At 39.0% G+C, this 18,741-nt stretch overlaps 2 protein-coding genes across 4 annotated transcripts in view; one reads left to right on the top strand and one right to left on the bottom strand.

The window, feature by feature from the left end:
- The window catches only part of LOC149535261 (uncharacterized), a 148,137-nt gene that overhangs the window by 76,512 nt on the left and 52,884 nt on the right, over window positions 1-18,741 (top strand). The window lies entirely within an intron of this gene.
- LOC149535262 (uncharacterized) lies at window positions 479-3,732 on the bottom strand. Of its 3 annotated transcripts, XM_089806377.1 has the most exons (3): window positions 3,416-3,732; window positions 1,074-2,399; window positions 479-852 (listed from the first exon to the last, which is right to left on the bottom strand). In XM_089806377.1, the coding sequence occupies exons 2-3, from the start codon at window positions 2,278-2,280 to the stop codon at window positions 749-751; spliced, it is 1,311 nt and encodes a 436-aa protein (XP_089662503.1). In that variant the 5' UTR covers window positions 2,281-2,399; window positions 3,416-3,732; the 3' UTR covers window positions 479-748. The 3 variants fall into 3 exon arrangements, with proteins under 3 accessions (XP_089662503.1, XP_089662501.1, XP_089662502.1); XM_089806375.1 differs by having other exon boundaries at window positions 479-2,399; XM_089806376.1 differs by having other exon boundaries at window positions 479-2,396.

The following is an 18,741-nucleotide window of genomic DNA, read 5'->3' as shown; positions in this document are numbered from 1 at the left end:
CACATCAAATACCTGTTACTACTTATACTTGTTTTCTCTCCTAAAACAGCTAACACCCCGTATCCCCACCCATATCCCACATATGGATGAGCAACAGAGATTTGGGGAAAGGAAGACACTAAAATTGAGATGGTGTCTGGGTCAAAGGATTATACGTTGAAACAGAAAAAGTTAACTGGATCCATGGAAATGGAGATTTTCTACGAGCAGACAGCTCAAATCATACAGAAATCCACTTTGTTAAGCAGATCACTAGGATACTTTCCCCTTCTTACATATAGAGACATGATTGTGTAATGCCATCTTCAATTATAAAGGCAGTTAAATATTTCAGCCAACTCTGGCAATCAAGTAGACTGTAACATAATAGAATTTCAAACTATTGCTAGCATACATTGAAGCAGCACATGCAAGAGATTTATTTTAATGCCAAGACAGTTAATGGTTGTTATTTCTAATTCTCGATGATAAAATCAAATTGAGAGTGAAAATAGTGGAAATTTAGATTCATAATCTTTGTACACAGGCTCATACAGATAATTAGTGAAGGAAGCAGTTCATAGGTTGCCAGTTCCTTGAACAGTACAAGGGATGGAGATGTCTATCTCATTGAGGAGCAAGTATTAAGTCTAATATTTTGCAACTAAATCTGAAAACATAACTGCAGAGATTGATATTTTCAGATATGTTGATTCAAGAATTACGCCAAAGTTAGAGCACAAACTCAAAACCTTGTCCATTTTGCATCTCATTCAACAAGGTTTTGAACTGAACGAGCACAAAAATAGGGAAAACCGTAGCTAACATTGACCAAAGCTCTTGTTTCAGCACGAATTTTGACTGTTGTTGAACCTGCGAAAATCAGCATCATCACTTTCATTAGTGACAGCTATTACCCACTGTGTAGTCATGGGCGTAATAACCACCGTCCAAGAAGTGATAAGGAGGACTTGGAAAACAAGAAATTGGACTGAAAGCCGTCAAGATGCTAGACGAATGATGTTCTTCAAATGGTTTCAGACAAATATTTCTACCATCCTCTACTAGTATTTCTTTGTTAGAGGAAGACTGACCTTCACTTATGCATTCTAACCCTGCGTTGCAACTGATTGAATTCGGCACTGAACATTGTGCACAACATGAAGAGGAGAGTGGAGACAATGGGAAATACCCCTGTTCGAAATCTGTTGCAGACTTTTCTAAAAAGATTTGTGGAGTTGAGTAAGAGAGTGATCCCATGGATTGTAGATTGCTTCCCTCCTCTTGACAAGTGGGGCAGTGAAGAGTATTCTGAAGTGGGCCTTCAATGAAAGATGAGTACGAACTTGTGGAACATTTAGAGTCTCCCAAAAGTGTAGAGTCCTGAAGAAGAAAGGAGCTGCGAGCATTGCCACTGCCTTTCTCACAAACAATGTCCATGGAAGAAGCCGAGCTTTTCTTCACAAGTCCAAACGCTTGAGGAGGCTTGCAATTATCAATCGATGGTTGGGAATGTTTGGTGTAGCTTTTTGCCCTAGTTCTCTGCCGGGCTCTTTCTCTGGCCTTGGTTCTATTAGCCCTTCGTTCGTTAGGGTTTGCTTTCAACATTCTTCTTGGACTTGTTCGCTTCATAAGAGCTCCTCCCTTTTGTGCTTCTGTGTTGCTGTTGCTGTTGCTGTTGCTTGCTGTAGTAGATCCAGGGTAAGAAGCCGCTGCAGAAATGATTGCGTAATGATCCAACATCTGTGATGAAGCCTTTTGGTACAGAAGTGATGGTTGTGCCGTGTTGGAAAAAGTAGGAAGTGCTAACTCACGAATTGCAGGCTGAGCTTTTAGGAGAAGCCATTCCACTGTCTGACTTGGTTGATCTAAGCCCAGCTTCTCTTGCAAATCATACAAGCTTATAGCGGTATCAACGGACAATCTCATCCGCCGGTCTCTTGGTCCCTTGGATGTGATTACTTTACTATGCCGATCCTTGCTACCTCTAGGTTGAGAAATTCTGTATATATTGATGGCAGCCTTTGCAGCCAAGTTTGAGCCAAAATCAAGATGAACTGTCCTCCCCTTTGCTGCTTTTGCAGCCAATCCCTTCTTTCTAGGTTTTTCCTGAATCTTGTGGGTAACCACCGTGGATTTGACTGGCTTTCTCCGAGAGAGATCATTGGGTGCAACATGAGTTTGATCTGCATTAGGACTGGCCCAATGCTTTTGCTCACCATATTCCGGCCTCTCATCAAACCCTATTTTTTCTACAAGACAAGCATCGAAACTCCAAGAAGCTATTTCAGGCAAATTCATCAGTAACACACGGATACAGAACACACTTTGGCTGAAAAAATACTTCTTCTATTCGACTTTTAAACTTTTCAGATCTCCACAGCTCCTTCTCATTCGTCCAACCGAATTTTTCGATGCTGCTGCCATCATGAATAACGTCCATAATTAGTTTCTGTAACAATTTTTTCCATTTTTAACAGTTGCAGAAAGCAATGTCCCTGCCCCTTGATCTATGTTTTTGATAATCCTATACCATGTTTTATCACGCTCTTCCTCCCCACCTCTCTCCCTAAATCAATTTACCCTGAATTTGATTACCCCTAAAAGATGCAGAGATTATAGACGTTTTATCCTTCTTACACCTCTACGTCAACTATAAAATCCAGAAAGACCTATTAAATATATATATATTTTTGGGGGTGTTGAAACTCCCAAAGACGGTTCAAAGTTAAATGTACTGCGCACCTTCGGAAAAAGGAAAGGGTTTATAGGTAAGTACTAAGCTTGCACTAATGACAGCTACTTCTGACTGTTTTACCTGTCAGTAAATGCTACTTACCTTTCTATCTATCAAATAGATGGACTGTTTCACGGGCAGGTATGTTCAAAATGGAATTGTGTGGTTCCTGTGAAATTTAGAGTAAATGAATTGAGACAGACTCGCTACCTATGGATTTCAATGGTGTAATTCAAAGAAAATGAATTGAGACAGACTCGCTACCTATGGATTTCAATGGTGTAATTGAGAGAAAATGAATTGAGACAGACTCGCTATCTATGGATTTCAATGGTATAATTCAGAGAAAATGAATTGAGACAGACTCGCTACAAAGAGATTTTAATGGGGATTTTCATGCAAGTTTTAAGCAACCCAAAGAGACCTGAACTTCAAAGGAATACAACGAAAATTTCAAACGACCAAATATTGTAACGGGCACTCTAATAGCTACTCTTCGCCGTACATTACCCTTCTCAAACCACACATGACAGCCACCAAAAAATAATAAAATAAACAACAATCATTAGAAATTCTGTGCGTAATCATCAGTATTATCTTCTATATGCATAGCCTTTATTACTACACTTGGCTCTCCGACTTGTGCGCTACCGAAATAGACCGTATCCAAACCAAATAATTAGTCGAGAAAGCATTTACCTGTGTTTGTAAGACGAAAGTACAGTTATATACAGGCAAATTACAAGGCCTTTAATGGCGAAAACTAGGAATGGATAAATCAGCAAGGTAGTAGAACGATAGGCTTAGGCAATTCAGAGAATCTGGACAACCGCTTAGAGTTTCCAACACTGGAAGGAAATCATTTTAGAAGAGAGCAAGAATGGAAAGGTGTTGAAAACTTGTGCAAATGCTTGATACCAGGAAAGGATTAAAAACACCACAAAATGAGTGAAATCCTGTGATAAGGATGGATGACAGCTGAAATTTCCCACTTCGAATTCGCAACCAACCGATGGATAGCTTATTAGCTGTCGCGGGGTCATTAAAGAATATGTACTTAAGTGGATGCCAAGCACTTTCCACTTTGATGGGCGGTTGGAATGCTTTTCAATCATGTTTGTTATCTCTCTCTACAAATACCCAAAATGCAAATATGCTGCGGGGCAGTTCATTCTTCACTGCTACTGCCATTCCATTCACATCAATGTTCCCTCACCAGTCTCCACAGTTTCTCCTCCTCTGAGCTGCCATGTGATCACCACATGAACAAACAAACACATTCATTGCCATGCAAATACACGCGTAGCCTTGCATGTGGACAAGGGGAACACGTGGATGTGGTTGAGGCATTCTAGTACAGCAGAAGGACTGTACTGTACATTTTGGGTACCCTTGAAATGAAAGCGGCCATGACCCCATCAATCCCTTCAAACCTTTTTCAGTTAATACCTATGATGCTTTCAGGTAATACCTGTGATGGGACATTGTCACGCCTGCATCATGCACCCGCCACCCTCTTTCATTCATTCATACTCTTCCCTTCCTCTCTTCATCTCTTCCTCCGCCCTCTGCCCTCTCAATACAGCCCTCCCCATTTGAACCTTGTGGGAGGGAGGAGGATAAGATTCATTCAACTCAACCGTACACACATATCTGCGTGCTCCTCCATGATAGATGAGAAAAGATAAAAGATGACATTTCTATGATGATGCTCACTCATTTCCCACAATCTTGTATTCTTATTCTCTCCATGAATTCATTGAACATTGCAATAGCCTTTGACCATCTGTCTACTTTGAGAATTCCTACAAACTCTTTCTTGCGGGCATTTACTTTTCACCATCTCCCATTTAAAGCTTGAGATTCTTCAAAGATTAGTTTTTAGAATCCAACAATGCTGCACTGACATTATAAGGTTTTATCTAGAGATATTCACCGTTGCAATAAATAGTCCTGTATGAATAATTAGCTAGTTGCAGAAGTGACCATTTTTATTATATATATATATATATATAAAATTTTGAATTGTAGGCAAAAATTCTATATACTATTGATTTTTGACATATAATAGATAAGTGATCAAATATACATATAATATATAAGTGGTGATATTATAAATTTTTTTAATAAGAATTTAAATATATCTAATATAAAACTAGCATGGAATTAAATGTGAGATTAGGCTTGGAAAGGGGTTGATAAAATTAAATGAAAGATTAGACTCGGAAAGGGGTTGTTTCTAGACAAGTAAAGAAATGTGAAGAAATGTAAGAGAAATCAAATAAATAAAGTAGAAAAGGGGAAAAGGATTTTGAGGGGATTAAACGATGTTGAATATCTTAAATTAAAAGTAATATAAACTATAAGAAGTATGAATAAAAAGTGATGAATCAAAATGATAGAATACAAGATTGAGATATTAGTATTTGTAAGAAAAAGGTAGAGTGAAGAAATAAGATGAAAATGATAAAAAGAAACAAACAAATGTAACTGTTGAAAAATAGTATAAAAATTTCATAAGAAAACATGTGAGATGACTGAAAGTACAAAGTAAAGGTTGAAAAAGGTGATTTAGGGAATAAACAATTATGAATAAAGTAAAATGATCAAATAAAAAGTAGTACAATACAATAATAAAGAGATACACTAAGGGACATACTTAAAAGGAAAATATAATCACAATAAGAGAGTAAACTAATTATGTATAGTTAAAAGGAGAAAGCAAAGACATCCTAGGGATAAGGAACAAGTTAAAAAGAAGTGAATATGATGGGATGTGTCAACTAGGTTATAAAGTCGCATGATTTTAAGATATTAATTAGATGACAAGAAGAGAAGCTTATATCCCAATCCTTATCCTAGTGGAGCTTTTATTGAAGAATTTTTAGCTCTTTGTCTAAATTCATGTAACACAAACACCTTTTGTATTATTTAAGGCTCTTGAAATCAACCATTCTTTAAAATCTATCAACTAAAACTATAGTCATTTACCATTTGATTCATAGACAAACCCATAACAAAATCCATAGTTATAGAATCCCATGATCTTTCATGGAATTGGTAATGGTTGACGCAAACTTGTATTTTGACGACTTCCTTTTGCACATTGACAAATTGTTTGTCTCCCCATGAACTTATTTATGTCAACCCACATCCTTGGTGAGTAATAGTGTGTAATTCATTGTGGATAAATTATATCTCATCCAAATGCCTCACTAATCTATCACAAATATTCTCCTTCAATATATTTTCTTATATTAAACCTATAGTTATGCATACTTCATTACCTTCAAATAAAAAATGTTCACCTACCATAAAGCGTATCCACAATCCTATATCTTATGATTGGAGTACCAAAAGCTTCATATGCATCTTTAGGATCAACATCATCCTCATTTTACTCCTTCAAAAAATTAAAACCAATACTATTAACATTTATTTCATGAAGAAAACCATCAGGAATATCTTTAGCAACAATGTCTTTATCAAACTAAAACTGCAAAATATGGGGAGTGGAGTGTGCGGAGCGAGCGGGTATGGGTTTTTGAATCAGCGGCAAGGCGGGAATGGGATTTTGAATCAGCAGCTAGGCGGGAATCAGGAGAACATGGGCGTTGGGGGCCAATCCGCAGCTACAGGGCAAGAATCGGAGGTGAATGATGTGGACACCTCAAAGGATGGGGACCCATGGGAGTTGCTGCCTCACCCAAGTGAGAAGATTCCTCCCCTTCACTGGGGTGGTGGGCCGCCTGGGGCCTGGGGGCGCTGGTCGAACCTTTTCGGAGTCAAACCATCAGGTAAATCAACATTCCCGAAAGTCATTGATAAATCAAACAAGGAGAAGGGTATCTTTGCTCTGGAAGTTCCTCGAGAAATTATAGACCGCAATATCCTCAGTATGGCGAATACTCTGGTGGGAAAATTTATAGGGCCAAGGCCCAACATAGATGTGAGGGTTTTTTCCAAAAACAAATGGGATTTAAAGGGGCATGTAGAGGTGACAACAATGGCTAAAGGTTTCATGACTTTTGAGTTTTCTTGCTCGGAAGACTTTTCCAGAATCCTGTGCGCAGGGAACTGGTCTCTAGGGAGATCTACTTTAATCTTGCAGAAATGGTCTTCCAATCTGGACTTGAATAAGGATTTCCTATCCCAGGCTCCAGTTTGGATTAGACTCCCAGAATTGCCCATGGAATACTGGCATGAGGACGTCTTTGATGGCATTGCCAGGTCTTTTGGAGAGCTTCTTTCCATTGATCCTGTAACGGCAACTAAGAAGAGACTCACCTATGCAAGGATATGTGTAGGAGTGACTGAAGGACAGGATATGCCTCAAGTTATAGAATTTCAATCTCGATTGGGAAGCAGAATCCAAAAGATTGACTATGAAAGTGTGCCTTTTGCGTGCTTCCATTGTAAGAAGGCAGACCACAAGGCTGGATTCTGCCCACTATTTAAAGGAAAGGGAATGGGGGGAAAGGCCCGCCCTCAAGGTGGGAAGAAAGCTGCTCGTGTTCCCAAAAAGATTTGGAAGAAGAAAGAAATACAAGACAAGAAAAATGGAGAGGCCGAAGGAAAAGCTAATGATTCTGTTCCTGATCACCAAGCTGAACCCCGGGACCTCCAGGTTGTAGTAGAAGCACTGGAAGGAGAAGGGAATGAGACAACTGAGGACAAAACCAACCCTTCCCATGTGAAGGAAACCAAGGATAATCTCGAAGAGGCAAGTATTATGGAGTCTCAAATCCTTGACAGTTCTGAGGAGGTTGATTTGAACCTTTCCTCTGTCCCGGACTGTATGGAGGAACAAAAGGAAGGGGAACCAATGTCTCAAAACTCCACAAACTTGGTTAGTAGGGAACCCACTGTGATAGTGAATAGAATCTTAGAACAGTTGTCTGCTTCAACATCGAAACAACTAGCCAAGCTAGATGCTTTGTTTGATTTATGTAAAGAAGAAGAAGCGCCACCCTGGACAGAAGTCGGAAGGAGAAAAAAGAAGAATAGTCGAGACCCCTCTCCTGCCTCTCCTGCTTCAACTAGAAGCAAGGCCAAGGCAGATCTTGGTCATAAAACCAACCCGGTGGTAAGGAAAAACAAGAATGAAATTAGGAAGGAGGAAGCAAGAAGAAACATCATGGATGGAACGCAACGCACCATCCAGGAAGCCTGCTCATCAATTAAAGCATGAAGATCCTCTCATGGAATATTCGTGGACTCAATGGAATCCACAAGCAAGAAGTTGTAAGGAATATGACAAGGGATCAAAGGTCTGATATATTTCTTATTCAGGAAACAAAAATGAAGAAAGAAAATCTAGAAAATATTAGATTTAATAGCAACATGAATGGAATTGCCTCAAACTCAGAAGGAGCATCTGGAGGGCTGCTGCTATTATTCAATAACATACATTTCAATATTGTGCCCGAGTATGATGAGGATAACATCCTCTTCTATAGAGTTCAACATTTGCAAACTAATGATTGTTGGTTTTTAGTGAACATTTATGCTCCCAACAACAAGAGAGATAGAAAAAATTACTAGGTCAAAGTTGGAAAGTTGGTGCATACTAGTGACATTAAGAAAGGCATAATCCTGGGAGACTTCAACTCTCCGTTGGAGGACAAGGAGAAGATGGGAGGATTGCCCCCGGATTGGGAAAGTAAGCAGGATCTTTCCAATTTCATCAATGACCTAGCCCTAATGGATTTGGAGCTCTCGGGGGGTACCTTTACCTAGTCTAACAAGAGAGCTGGTCAGGACTGCATTCAGGTCAGATTGGACAGAGCTTTAATCTCCCCGGATTGGTTGCACTCTTTTAGTTGTAGATTATCTCTTCTTCCTAGAGTTGGTTCTGACCACTCCCCCATTTCTCTTGCGGTGTCCCCTCTTGAGCCCAGGAGAAATTGCCCTTTTAGGTTCAAGAAAATGTGGACTACTCACCCCGACTTATTGGATAATGTCAAAAGATGGTGGGGGATTGGTGTTGATTGCTCAGCCATGTTTAGAGTCACCAGAAAGCTCAGCAATTTGAAGAGGATGGTAAAAATTTGGAACAAGTCTAATTTTGGCCATATTTTCCATGACAAGTAGGAGTTGTCAAACAATCTATCTGTTATCCAAGATAGTATACAGAAGGAAGGATATAATGAGAGTAATAGGGAGGCTGAGCTGTTGATCCTGTCAGATCTTCATAACTTAATCAACCGGGAGGAAAAGTTCTGGAGGCAAAAATCTCGAATCACATGGCTTAAGGATGGAGATCGGAACACGAAGTTCTTTCATCTCTCCACCCTAAAACATAGGGCTAACAATAGGATCTCTGGAATCAGGAGGGGGTAGGTGTTGTTGTCTGAAGGTCTAGATATCTCGTTGAAGCGATCTCCTTCTCTTCTCTTCTCTCCGAGGACCCCCTGCTTTCCAAGGAGGACCAAGAGAATATCATCTCTTGTATTCCTCAAATTATTCAACCTCACCAAAATAAACTTCTCTATGCTATTCCTAATGCTTTGGAAGTTAGAGAGGCGCTTTTTTCCCTACGTGGTGATAAATATCCTGGTTCGGACAGGTTTCCCACTTTTTTTATTCCAAATGTACTTGCCGGTGGTCATGGGGGATGTGGTTAAGGCAGTTAAGGAGTTCTTCAGAGCTAGAAGTATTCTTAAGGAGATAAATTCTACCTTCTTGGTTCTCACCCCTAAATCCCCAGGGGCTGACTCTTTCGAAAAGTTGAAGCCTATCAGTTTGTGCAACTATTTCTACAAGATCATCTCTAAAGTTCTCACTTCCAGAATGCTTAAAATCTTGCATCTGATCATATCGTAGCAACAATCTGGCTTTGTTCCTAGGAGACAAATCTTGGACTCGGTGCTGATGGTTCATGAGGTTATTCATTCTTTAGAAGCTTCCAAGCGGGAAGGTATGTTGCTCAAACTGGATCTTTCAAAAGCCTATGATTGGGTGGACTGGTCCTTTCTTGGGAAGGTTCTTCGGGCCTTTGGTTTTGACAATAAAGTGTGTAAACTCATTTCTCAATTGGTGTCTACCTCCTCTCTTGCTGTTATGATTAATGGAGCCCCCTCTGATTTCTTTAAACCTTCTAGAGGTCTCAGGTAGGGAGACCCCCTCTCTCCTATCCTCTTCATTATTTTAGCCGAATGCATTGGGAGGCTTATTCAACGTAAAAAGTCTGAAGGAAGTCTTCAAGGGATTAAGCCTTCTTCGAGAAATGCCCCCTTCACTCATCAGCAATTTGTGGACGACACTATAATGGGGGGGGGGGGGGGGGGAGCTCCTATGAAAGAAGCTAAGACTTTGAAAGAGGTTCTTGATACTTACTCCAGAGGGATTGGACAGTTGATTAACTGGAACAAAAGCTCGACCTTCTTTGTTAACACCCCTATAGTCAGACAAAGCAAAATTGCCAGAATCCTTGGTTGTGGGGTGGGCTCTCTCCCCTCATCCTATCTAGGGCTCCCCTTGGGCTCCTCTCCCCCTTACTCTTTCTGGAATGGCATTCTGGACAAATTCAACAAGAAGATGGTTGGATGGAAAGGCGCCTCTCTCAGCCAGGCTGGGAAATGTTTACTGGTCAAATCCACTCTTCAAAACCTTCCAATTTATGCTCTTAGCCTCTTTGGAATTCCTGTGAAATTTGCAGAGAAAATGGAGAAAATCCAAAGAGACTTTCTATGGACTAGACTTGAAGGAAAGAAAAGGTACCCTCTTGTTGCCTGGGAGAAGATCTACCTCCCCAAGAGGTATGGTGGTCTAGGCATCAGAAAGCTTACCCATCTCAATAAGGCGCTTCTTGCAAAACAAATCTGGCGAATCTTCAATAACACTGGTGAATGGAGAGACATTCTGGAAAATAAATACCTCAGAAGACCATCTCTTCATTTTACTTTATTCAATGAGGACATCCCTAAAGGGCCGACTATTTGGAATGGTATCCTGAAGGCCAAGGACCTGGCTAAGGCGAGGGTCTCTTGGAAACTAGGCAATGGAGAGGATATTCATTTTTGGTCTGACATGTGGTTATGTCAAGGCCCTCTTTCTAACAACCCGGTATTTGAGAGATGGGTGCAAGAATGCACGGAGCTATATGGGTTTAAAGTAAGCAATTACAGGGTTGGTCAGGAATGGAGAGACCTTTCCCTCATTTTCGAGGATTTGAAACCAATAATGACTATGCTTAACTCTTCGATCCCTAGTAATAATAAGGATGAGCTAGTCTGGAGGGATAATCCCAATGGAAGTTATTCTATTGCTTTTGGCTACAACTCTCTCTGGGGTTTAAAGGAGAAACCCCCTTGGGCGGATGCCTAGCTCACAGGCCTCACGCCTCACTCCAAAGATCAACATATTTTATTGGCTGGCCCTTCAGAACAAAATCCTAACACAAGATAATCTCATGAAGAGAGGCCATGTTATGCCCAGTAGATGCACGCTTTGTAAAAACCAGTCTGAGTCGAGAAATCATATCTTCGTTCAATGTGACTTTTCTAGGGAGGTGTGGAGTTCTCTTAATCAGGATATGGAGATTCTCTGGTGCTGGCCGGATAACCTTATCGACTTTTTCAGTCATTGGAAAAGCCTTTGTAAAATTGCTGGCCGGCAGGATAATTATGCCTGGTTTTTGCCTCACTTCTGCTGGAGCATCTGGAAGGAAAGGAACAACAGAATTTTCAAGGACAGAGAGGAGCCGACAATAATTTTGGGAAGGAAGATTTTGAAAAACATAAAAGAAAACCTTCAAGTGATGAAGGAGGGGGAAGTTGATATAGGGGATAGGAAGACAGTTAAAGAAAAAGACAGGAATCCCAAAAGACAGGATGTCAGATGGATTCTACCACCGGAAGGGTGGTCAAAAGCCAACTTCGATGGCACTTCTACGGGCAACCCAGGCCCCTCTGGAAGTGGTGGAATTATAAGAAACAATTTTGGGGAGTGGATTGCGACCTTGTCTCTCCCGCTTGGTACCCAAACTAACCATTTGGTCGAAGCTAGACCCGCGTGCAGTGTGGTAAAGCTGGCTTTTGAAGTTGGCATTTCCAAACTTTGGCTTGAAGGGGACTCCAAAAACATAATTAACAACATTAATGGAATCTTCCCCCCCCCCCCCCTCGTGGTCGATTGCAAATATAATTGATAAGACACGTGTCGCCCTCACAAAATTTGAGAAGGTCCACGTCACTCATGCGTTTAGAGAGGCAGACCCAATTGCTGACTGGTTCACTAACAAAGGGGTGAGAGCAGCCAAAGAGATGACCTGGCATTCTGGAAAAGATTTTTCGTTTGAGGCTAAGTTACTAATCGAGCTGGAGAAAATGCACGGAAGTATGGGTCAATCTAACTGTTATCATGTTTAATAAAGAAAGATTGGATGTTGTTATGAGCCATAATAAGTTTCTTGGTTGTCATAATCTCAAGGGATTTTTTCCGTCATTTCGACACGTTTGGAGGATCGTTATCATTTCACTTGCTATTGTATCAGAGAGGCGAATGATCACGAACCCAATAATAGAAACAAAGCCAAAATCTTGGCTGGAAAAAATTTGCAGAGATTGGGGCTCATGAGAATAGTTGAAGAAAAAATGGATGTCATGACTGGAGAACGGAGCAGAAAGGAGTCGATGGGTGAAGTGAAGAAGTGGAAGAATATGGGCAAAGTTTGGAAAAAACTGGAAAAGGGCGAGGTTGCAAATTTTTTCGAGAAACTCCATGGTTTTGACCCTGAGGTCACCAACAGCATGGTGAACTTGTGGAATAATGGCAAGGTCAAGGTGAACGGGGTTTCTTTCCAAATCACAGAGGAGGTGGTTGCGGAGGTCACTGGTATCCCTATGAAGGGTTTCAAATTCTACAGGGACAAAAAACTTTCGTCTAATGCAGTCAAGGAGTTCGTGAAAAATTCTGCAGAGATGAACAAGCTGGAAAAGAAAGAGTCTTTCTATGTGACGGAGACTATAAAGAAGTTCTGGAGGTATGTTTTATATGCCCTCATTGATTAAGTTACCCTGGACCCTAGGTTTGATCGGGTCAAAACTCACCATTTTGTGATTTTAAATCATTTTTGCCATAAGCGTAGAATTTCCATTCCCTTTTACCTTCTCACTTCTATGAACAAGGCTATCTCTAGTTTCAAGAAGAAAGCCACTGTTAACCCTGCTTTGCATGAGGGTTTATTGCTCCTCATCCATGAGCATTTCAAAGCTCAGTCTATATGCAAAAACCCTCCTCAAGTTGAGGATGTTGACAAAGGCAGCTCCAGCTCTTCTTCAGACTCTGATGACATTGAGAGCATTAGCTCGAAGGAGGAGAATGTTACCTCAGGAAAGAAGAATAAAGGTCAAGGTAGGAAACAGTCCACAGCTACAACTCGTAGCAGGAAAAGCCCTAGGGATCACAACCAAGCTCAAGCAAAAGAGAGTTATGCTGAGGAGGAGGAGGAAATGGATACGGAATATTCTGACAATGAGTCGGAGGAGGAGTTGGAAGAGGAGAAACCTAGGAAAAACGGAAGAAGGAGGTAGTGAGAGTTGAGGAGACTAGAAATCAGAGGACAGATGCTATTCCTCTTCCCCTCTCCCCTGTCTAGTCTCAGCCTCCTTCAGAGGAAAAAGTGAATGTCATCACTAGTGAGAATGAGGGGGAAGTGCAGGTCAATAATAGAAGAAAGGCTTGGAAAAATTTTAATGTGAGGACTCCTACTATGAGGATTTTTAGGGAAGTTATGAACCCTCAGATCCTGGTGGACAACCTGGAGGAGCCTAGGCTCAATGAGCTCATAGACCAAGCTATCCTGGCCATTTCAGACAATGCAAGGGAGACTGGAATGACCCTTCTAAATAATGCCCGCAGTAGTATGATTGACAACTTCAGATCAATTCAAATGGCTCTTCCATGAGCTGGAGGAAGTTAGAGAAAAGGTATTCCAGATGGAATGTACTAAGAAAAAGACTGGTATTGACAGCCAGAAGGACCAGGATAACAGAGAAAGCTTAAATGAAAGGATAATTAGAAATCTTGAAAACTACAACCACAACCTGGCAAGTCAGATGATTTCTCTCCTAAGTTCGATGAATGACAACATCCAATCCCTAGCTGGTAAACTTAAGGACAGGGGCTTCCTGGTGGAGGAGGGAGGACAGAACAGGGAGAAGGCCAGGCCGGATGATGACAAGGCCACAATCAATACGTTCTCCAATATGGATCAGGCCATGGAGAAGGTCCAGGATCAAATGGCAAAGGAGCAAATAAGATAGTCGAGGCAGCTTAGACTATGCAGGAAATGGAGAAGATGACTGAAGACTAGTTTTCTTGTCTTTTGTATTTTCGTCTTTCTGGCTTTTGGCTTTTGGACAGGCTTTCTGTAGTCTATTTTAGTTTGTTTTTTTTTTGGCCTTTCTGTGGGCCTTTGTTTTTGGCTGGGCCTACAGGCTTTTTTCAGCTGTTGGACCTCTGTTTTGGCTGGGCTTCTTTTGCTTATTTTCAGCCTTGTTTTTTGTAAAACTTATGGGTTTTAGGATCCCTTAAAACCTGTTTATCTTATCAAAAACATTTATTTCATGAAGTGATAAAGTCTACTTCAATGCTTAAAACAATCATTATAACTTTGAAGATACTTTACCCACTCCGAATGCCATAAATTTAAATGCATGATTATCCATATAGACAATAAAATCCTTAGGAAGAAAATAATACCTTTATTTGTTTAATATTTGTATGAATGAATAAATTCAAGATCACAAGAAAAATATTTCTTTTATTCATCCAAGTCAATTTATCACTTAAATAAGAAAAAATCAAGGTCATATTGATTTCAAGTACTCAAACCTTCACACATGATTCCATCATCCCCTCTTCAATTGAGACCCTAAGTTAAATTTATTTAATTTTTAGAAAAATAGGTCAATCTAACTAGCCTCTTAATGCTTGCAACAAAATATAAACTGAAGGCTCGTCTTAATAGTTTAGTGGGGAAACTAATTTACTATTGGTTTTCTTTGAGTTTTGACCTATGATATAATTGTGAGGGGTATATAAGCCACCTACTTCTTCTCATTTGGATATAATATCATAAGTGCTCAAGCTCCTTCCTACTAGTTAATATTGTGCTAATTTTAAGGAAATTTTTAAGTATTTAAGGCATTCTTTGAAGACATTCTTCTCCATTCTAGCAACCTTCTCTCCCATGGTATCCATTTAGAGAATATTATAATCAAGGAAAAAGAACATAACACATAATACTTATGGTCACATCATGCAAATTAAGTAGTAACGATGATTCAACTAAAACTATGCAAATAAGTTACAAATCAATGATAGGTGTCTTATAATATTTGACCCATATAAGACTAGATATTGGTAATGTGATTGAGATTGTAGAAAGGTATCAAGCAAATTCTAAAGAGACACTTTGCAACAATAAAAAAAATTCTCAAATATTTGAAGGGGATAATAGAATTTAGCTTATGGTAAGACGGATGTAATGATTTCACATTATATGCACATGCTTTTTATTAAGGTTTAAATAGGTTATTTACAAGGGACTTGAAACACAAATTATTTTATAGAAATATAAAAAACATTAAGACCCAAAGTGAAACATTATTGTGACTAGAAGACACAACCACTCATATTCAACAAAACTTGGCTAAAGCCAACACCAAGACCAACAACTAAGGAAACACAACTAACAACCTAACTAGAGTGAACAAAAGCAAAAAGAGACAACAAAGAAGTGGAACAAGATAGGCTAGAGCTTCCACTTTGTCTTTTAGCTCCTACTAAATACCTTTTATCTTCTCTATGACTTGTTTGATATCTTTCAAGTCAATTTCTGTCTCCTTCTATTTATTCTTTGTAATACAATGAGTTCATTTGCTAGTTCTAGCCTCTACATCATACTTTTCAGCCTCCTCTAGGCTAAGCACCAACTTCACCTCCTTTCCCTAGCCCAAAAGGTTCAACACTTTGTTTAAATATTCAACTGAAGAGTACAACATATCTTAGGATTTAGTCAGCTCTTCTTTGGTGGTAGTTTCCATTTTATCTATCTCCATCTTCAATTCTTCTATAACCTTTTGGTTCCCCTATTGCTTTTTGACACTCTCCTTCTATCATGTCCTGACTTTATTATTCTACATCTCCTCAATTCTCTACTCTAGAGCTTTATATTTAAGTTCCAACATATTGAGGGAGTGAAAGGTCCATTTATCCAATGCACAAGAATGGAGGGAGACAACTTTAGTAGTTTCTAAAACCCTATGGGAACGATCAACAACCAGGTATCTAATGTCACCCTCGATAAGTTTAACATTGAGCTCATCCTCATCTAGAACATGCAACATTGTGATTCTCACCTTCCTCGTTTCTTTCTCTTCCCACAAATCTTTATCCCTTTTCATAGGCTAGGACTCAGTTCCCTCCCTTTCTACATTAAAGGTAGAGATATACACATCATGATCAATCGACTACTCATAAGCTACCAACCGAAAGGCTTCTCTAGGTTCTTCCTGTTCAACATTATTCCTCAAAGACACTGCACCATTTTTCTTAGTGGTTGTAGGGGTGCTCATCTCATCTTGATTCACCTAACTTTCTTTAACCACCAAAGAAATGATCTCATTATGCATTGAACCTGGCAAAGGAGGGGACTTCATATCACCTCCAAATATTCTTTTGACTAATATAAAAATTTCCTCTTCTTTCAAGTTATCTGTTTCCATCTTTGCTTTCCCTTGAATAACTTTCTCTTCTTTCTCTTTTTCATAATCGCTATTTTCCTCATCATTCAAGACTAGTTTCACATTGTTGACCCTAGCCTCGTTTTTGTTAGAGCAAAGGACTAAAACCCCTAAATCCCCTAAAATAATTTTTCCCTTCACCACTTTTTCCCTCGAGCTTGACTTTTTACCATTATGATCTTCAATTTTCTTTTGAATTATTTCAAAAACAAACTTTTTAACATAATCAAGAATCATCCTCATCAAAACCTTATGCATAATAGGCTTTTTAGGATTAGAACTTAGTGCATTTATACTATGAGATAGCGAGCACAAAAGATAAAAAGAGAAGCACCCTTTTTTCTTATAATTAAAGTGGTTTAACAACACAAAGTGATAAGTATGGATTTTGTCGTATCTCCCATCAAGGGAAATATACTCCATAAGTGCAGTAAGAACTCATCACTAAAGCAATTTAATAGAAGAAATAACAAAAATATCACTCCCCCTTTAACAGGTTGGCCATCCGAATCGTTAGGGAATTTTTGAACAAACAATTTAGAGTGCTTCAAGTTCTGAAAGAAAAGCTTACCTTTGGCGTTGAGCCATGTAATTTCTACCATTATTGTAATGTTGAGCTTTAATTTCCTCCCTCCCATATTGACTTTATCATTATTCCAACCTTTTAAGAACATGTTTGTTACATTAGGTTTTTCCATTTTCATCCTTTCCATATAAGGTGTAAGCCCTCTTTCTAAATTTTCCCACACTTCTTTCTCCTTCCTCCATTTTGCAAAATTGTTAGGTTCCATTTTTCTTATTTTACCGCTCATCTTAACAATTTGCAGAGCCAAGTTCTTGGGTGAATTTCCCAGAAAATGAAGCTTCAACAAGAAGGAAAAATGCTAAAACTACCCATAAAACATGTCAAGCAATAATTATCCCACAACTCCAGCTCAAAAAATTTCCAATATTCTTGCATTTAATTTCCAAAAAATCTTTCATCCTGAACAAAAGTAAACTTAATAACTCCTCTTTTACTAGATGTCCTATCATATATAATAAGCTCCTTAATTTCATAATTAACATTGTCCCCATGACTCTAAAATGAAGTGATACCCTTAGTCACTACCATGTTGGAAAATGAGTCAGCTACCTTATTCTCTTCTCTATACAAGTAGGAAAGATGCACTTTCTCGAAGTTAATTAGAAGGCATTGAGCTTCGTTAATAATATTTTCTATTGTGCATGAAGGGACCGCTCCTTGAGAAAGATAATTTAGGATATTAAAAGAACCCCCTTCTATCCATATTCACTTAGTTTCAATGTTTCTTATCATCTTAATCGTGTGGAGAAGACCCATCGCTTCCACCACATGATTGGATTAGGTACCTAGATGAATAGCCATAGACTTGAGAACATTACCCTCTTCATCCAAAATAAGAACACCACAATTAGAAGGGACTGGATTTCCCTTTGTGGCACTATTAAAGTCCATTTTGATCCATCCTAAAGGAGGACAGTCCCATCTTTCATTTTCCCTTTTTTGTTTTACCTCATCATAATACTTCTTTTGATTTAAGTTACCTCCAATGTAAAAATCCACCTACTTCTTGTATATCGTAATTGTAATTTTCAATAATAATGTGCTTTATGTAGTGAGCCAGGTGAGGGAAAGGTTTGGCTTCATCCCTGAAGACCCTATTGTTCCTTTCCTTCCAGAGAAACCAAATGACTCAAGTGGAATTATATGCACATGTTGATGTTAATTGGGTAGGAAATTTAAATGAAAGAAAGAACACAAGTGAAAGACCATTCTTTCTTGGTAGAAGGTTGGTATCATGGTAAAGTAAGAAGCAAGATTGTATTTTTTAGTCCACAACAGAGGAAAAATATATAGAAACATTAAATAGTTGCAAGTGGATTATATGGGTGAAATAGATTCTAAACGATATTGTCTCATCATTAATTTGATCATTCTTCTTTCTTTTCCTTTTATCATATATAACTACAATTATTGATTGTGAGCTACTTGCTATTTTAGCTTCTTCTCTTAGTGTCACTTGTTTTTCATCTACTTGTTTTTCACTTTCCTTTTCCTCATCTTCATGTCAACTACTTAATAATGATATATGGATAGGTTGTATCTGGGACCTATTGAATACCTATAGAAATGTCAACTTGTGATTCCCCTATTCCAGTGGTTTATGCACCTATATCTTTATTAGTCACCTGGCTTTCCTCTTGCTATTAGTCAACATCCTATTTTTGATTTACCAATAGTCTTGAAATTCT

Source organism: Cupressus sempervirens, chromosome 10 (assembly GCF_028749045.1).
Source record: "Cupressus sempervirens isolate cs-2001-9-10 chromosome 10, ASM2874904v1, whole genome shotgun sequence".
NCBI classification, from domain to species: Eukaryota; Viridiplantae; Streptophyta; class Pinopsida; order Cupressales; family Cupressaceae; genus Cupressus; species Cupressus sempervirens.
This window is presented reverse-complemented; position numbering and strand designations above follow the sequence as displayed.

Excerpts from the sequence above, each read along its gene's own strand:
- LOC149535262 (XM_089806375.1), bottom strand. The coding sequence starts at position 2,280 with ATGAATTTGCCTGAAATAGCTTCTTGGAGTTTCGATGCTTGTCTTGTA.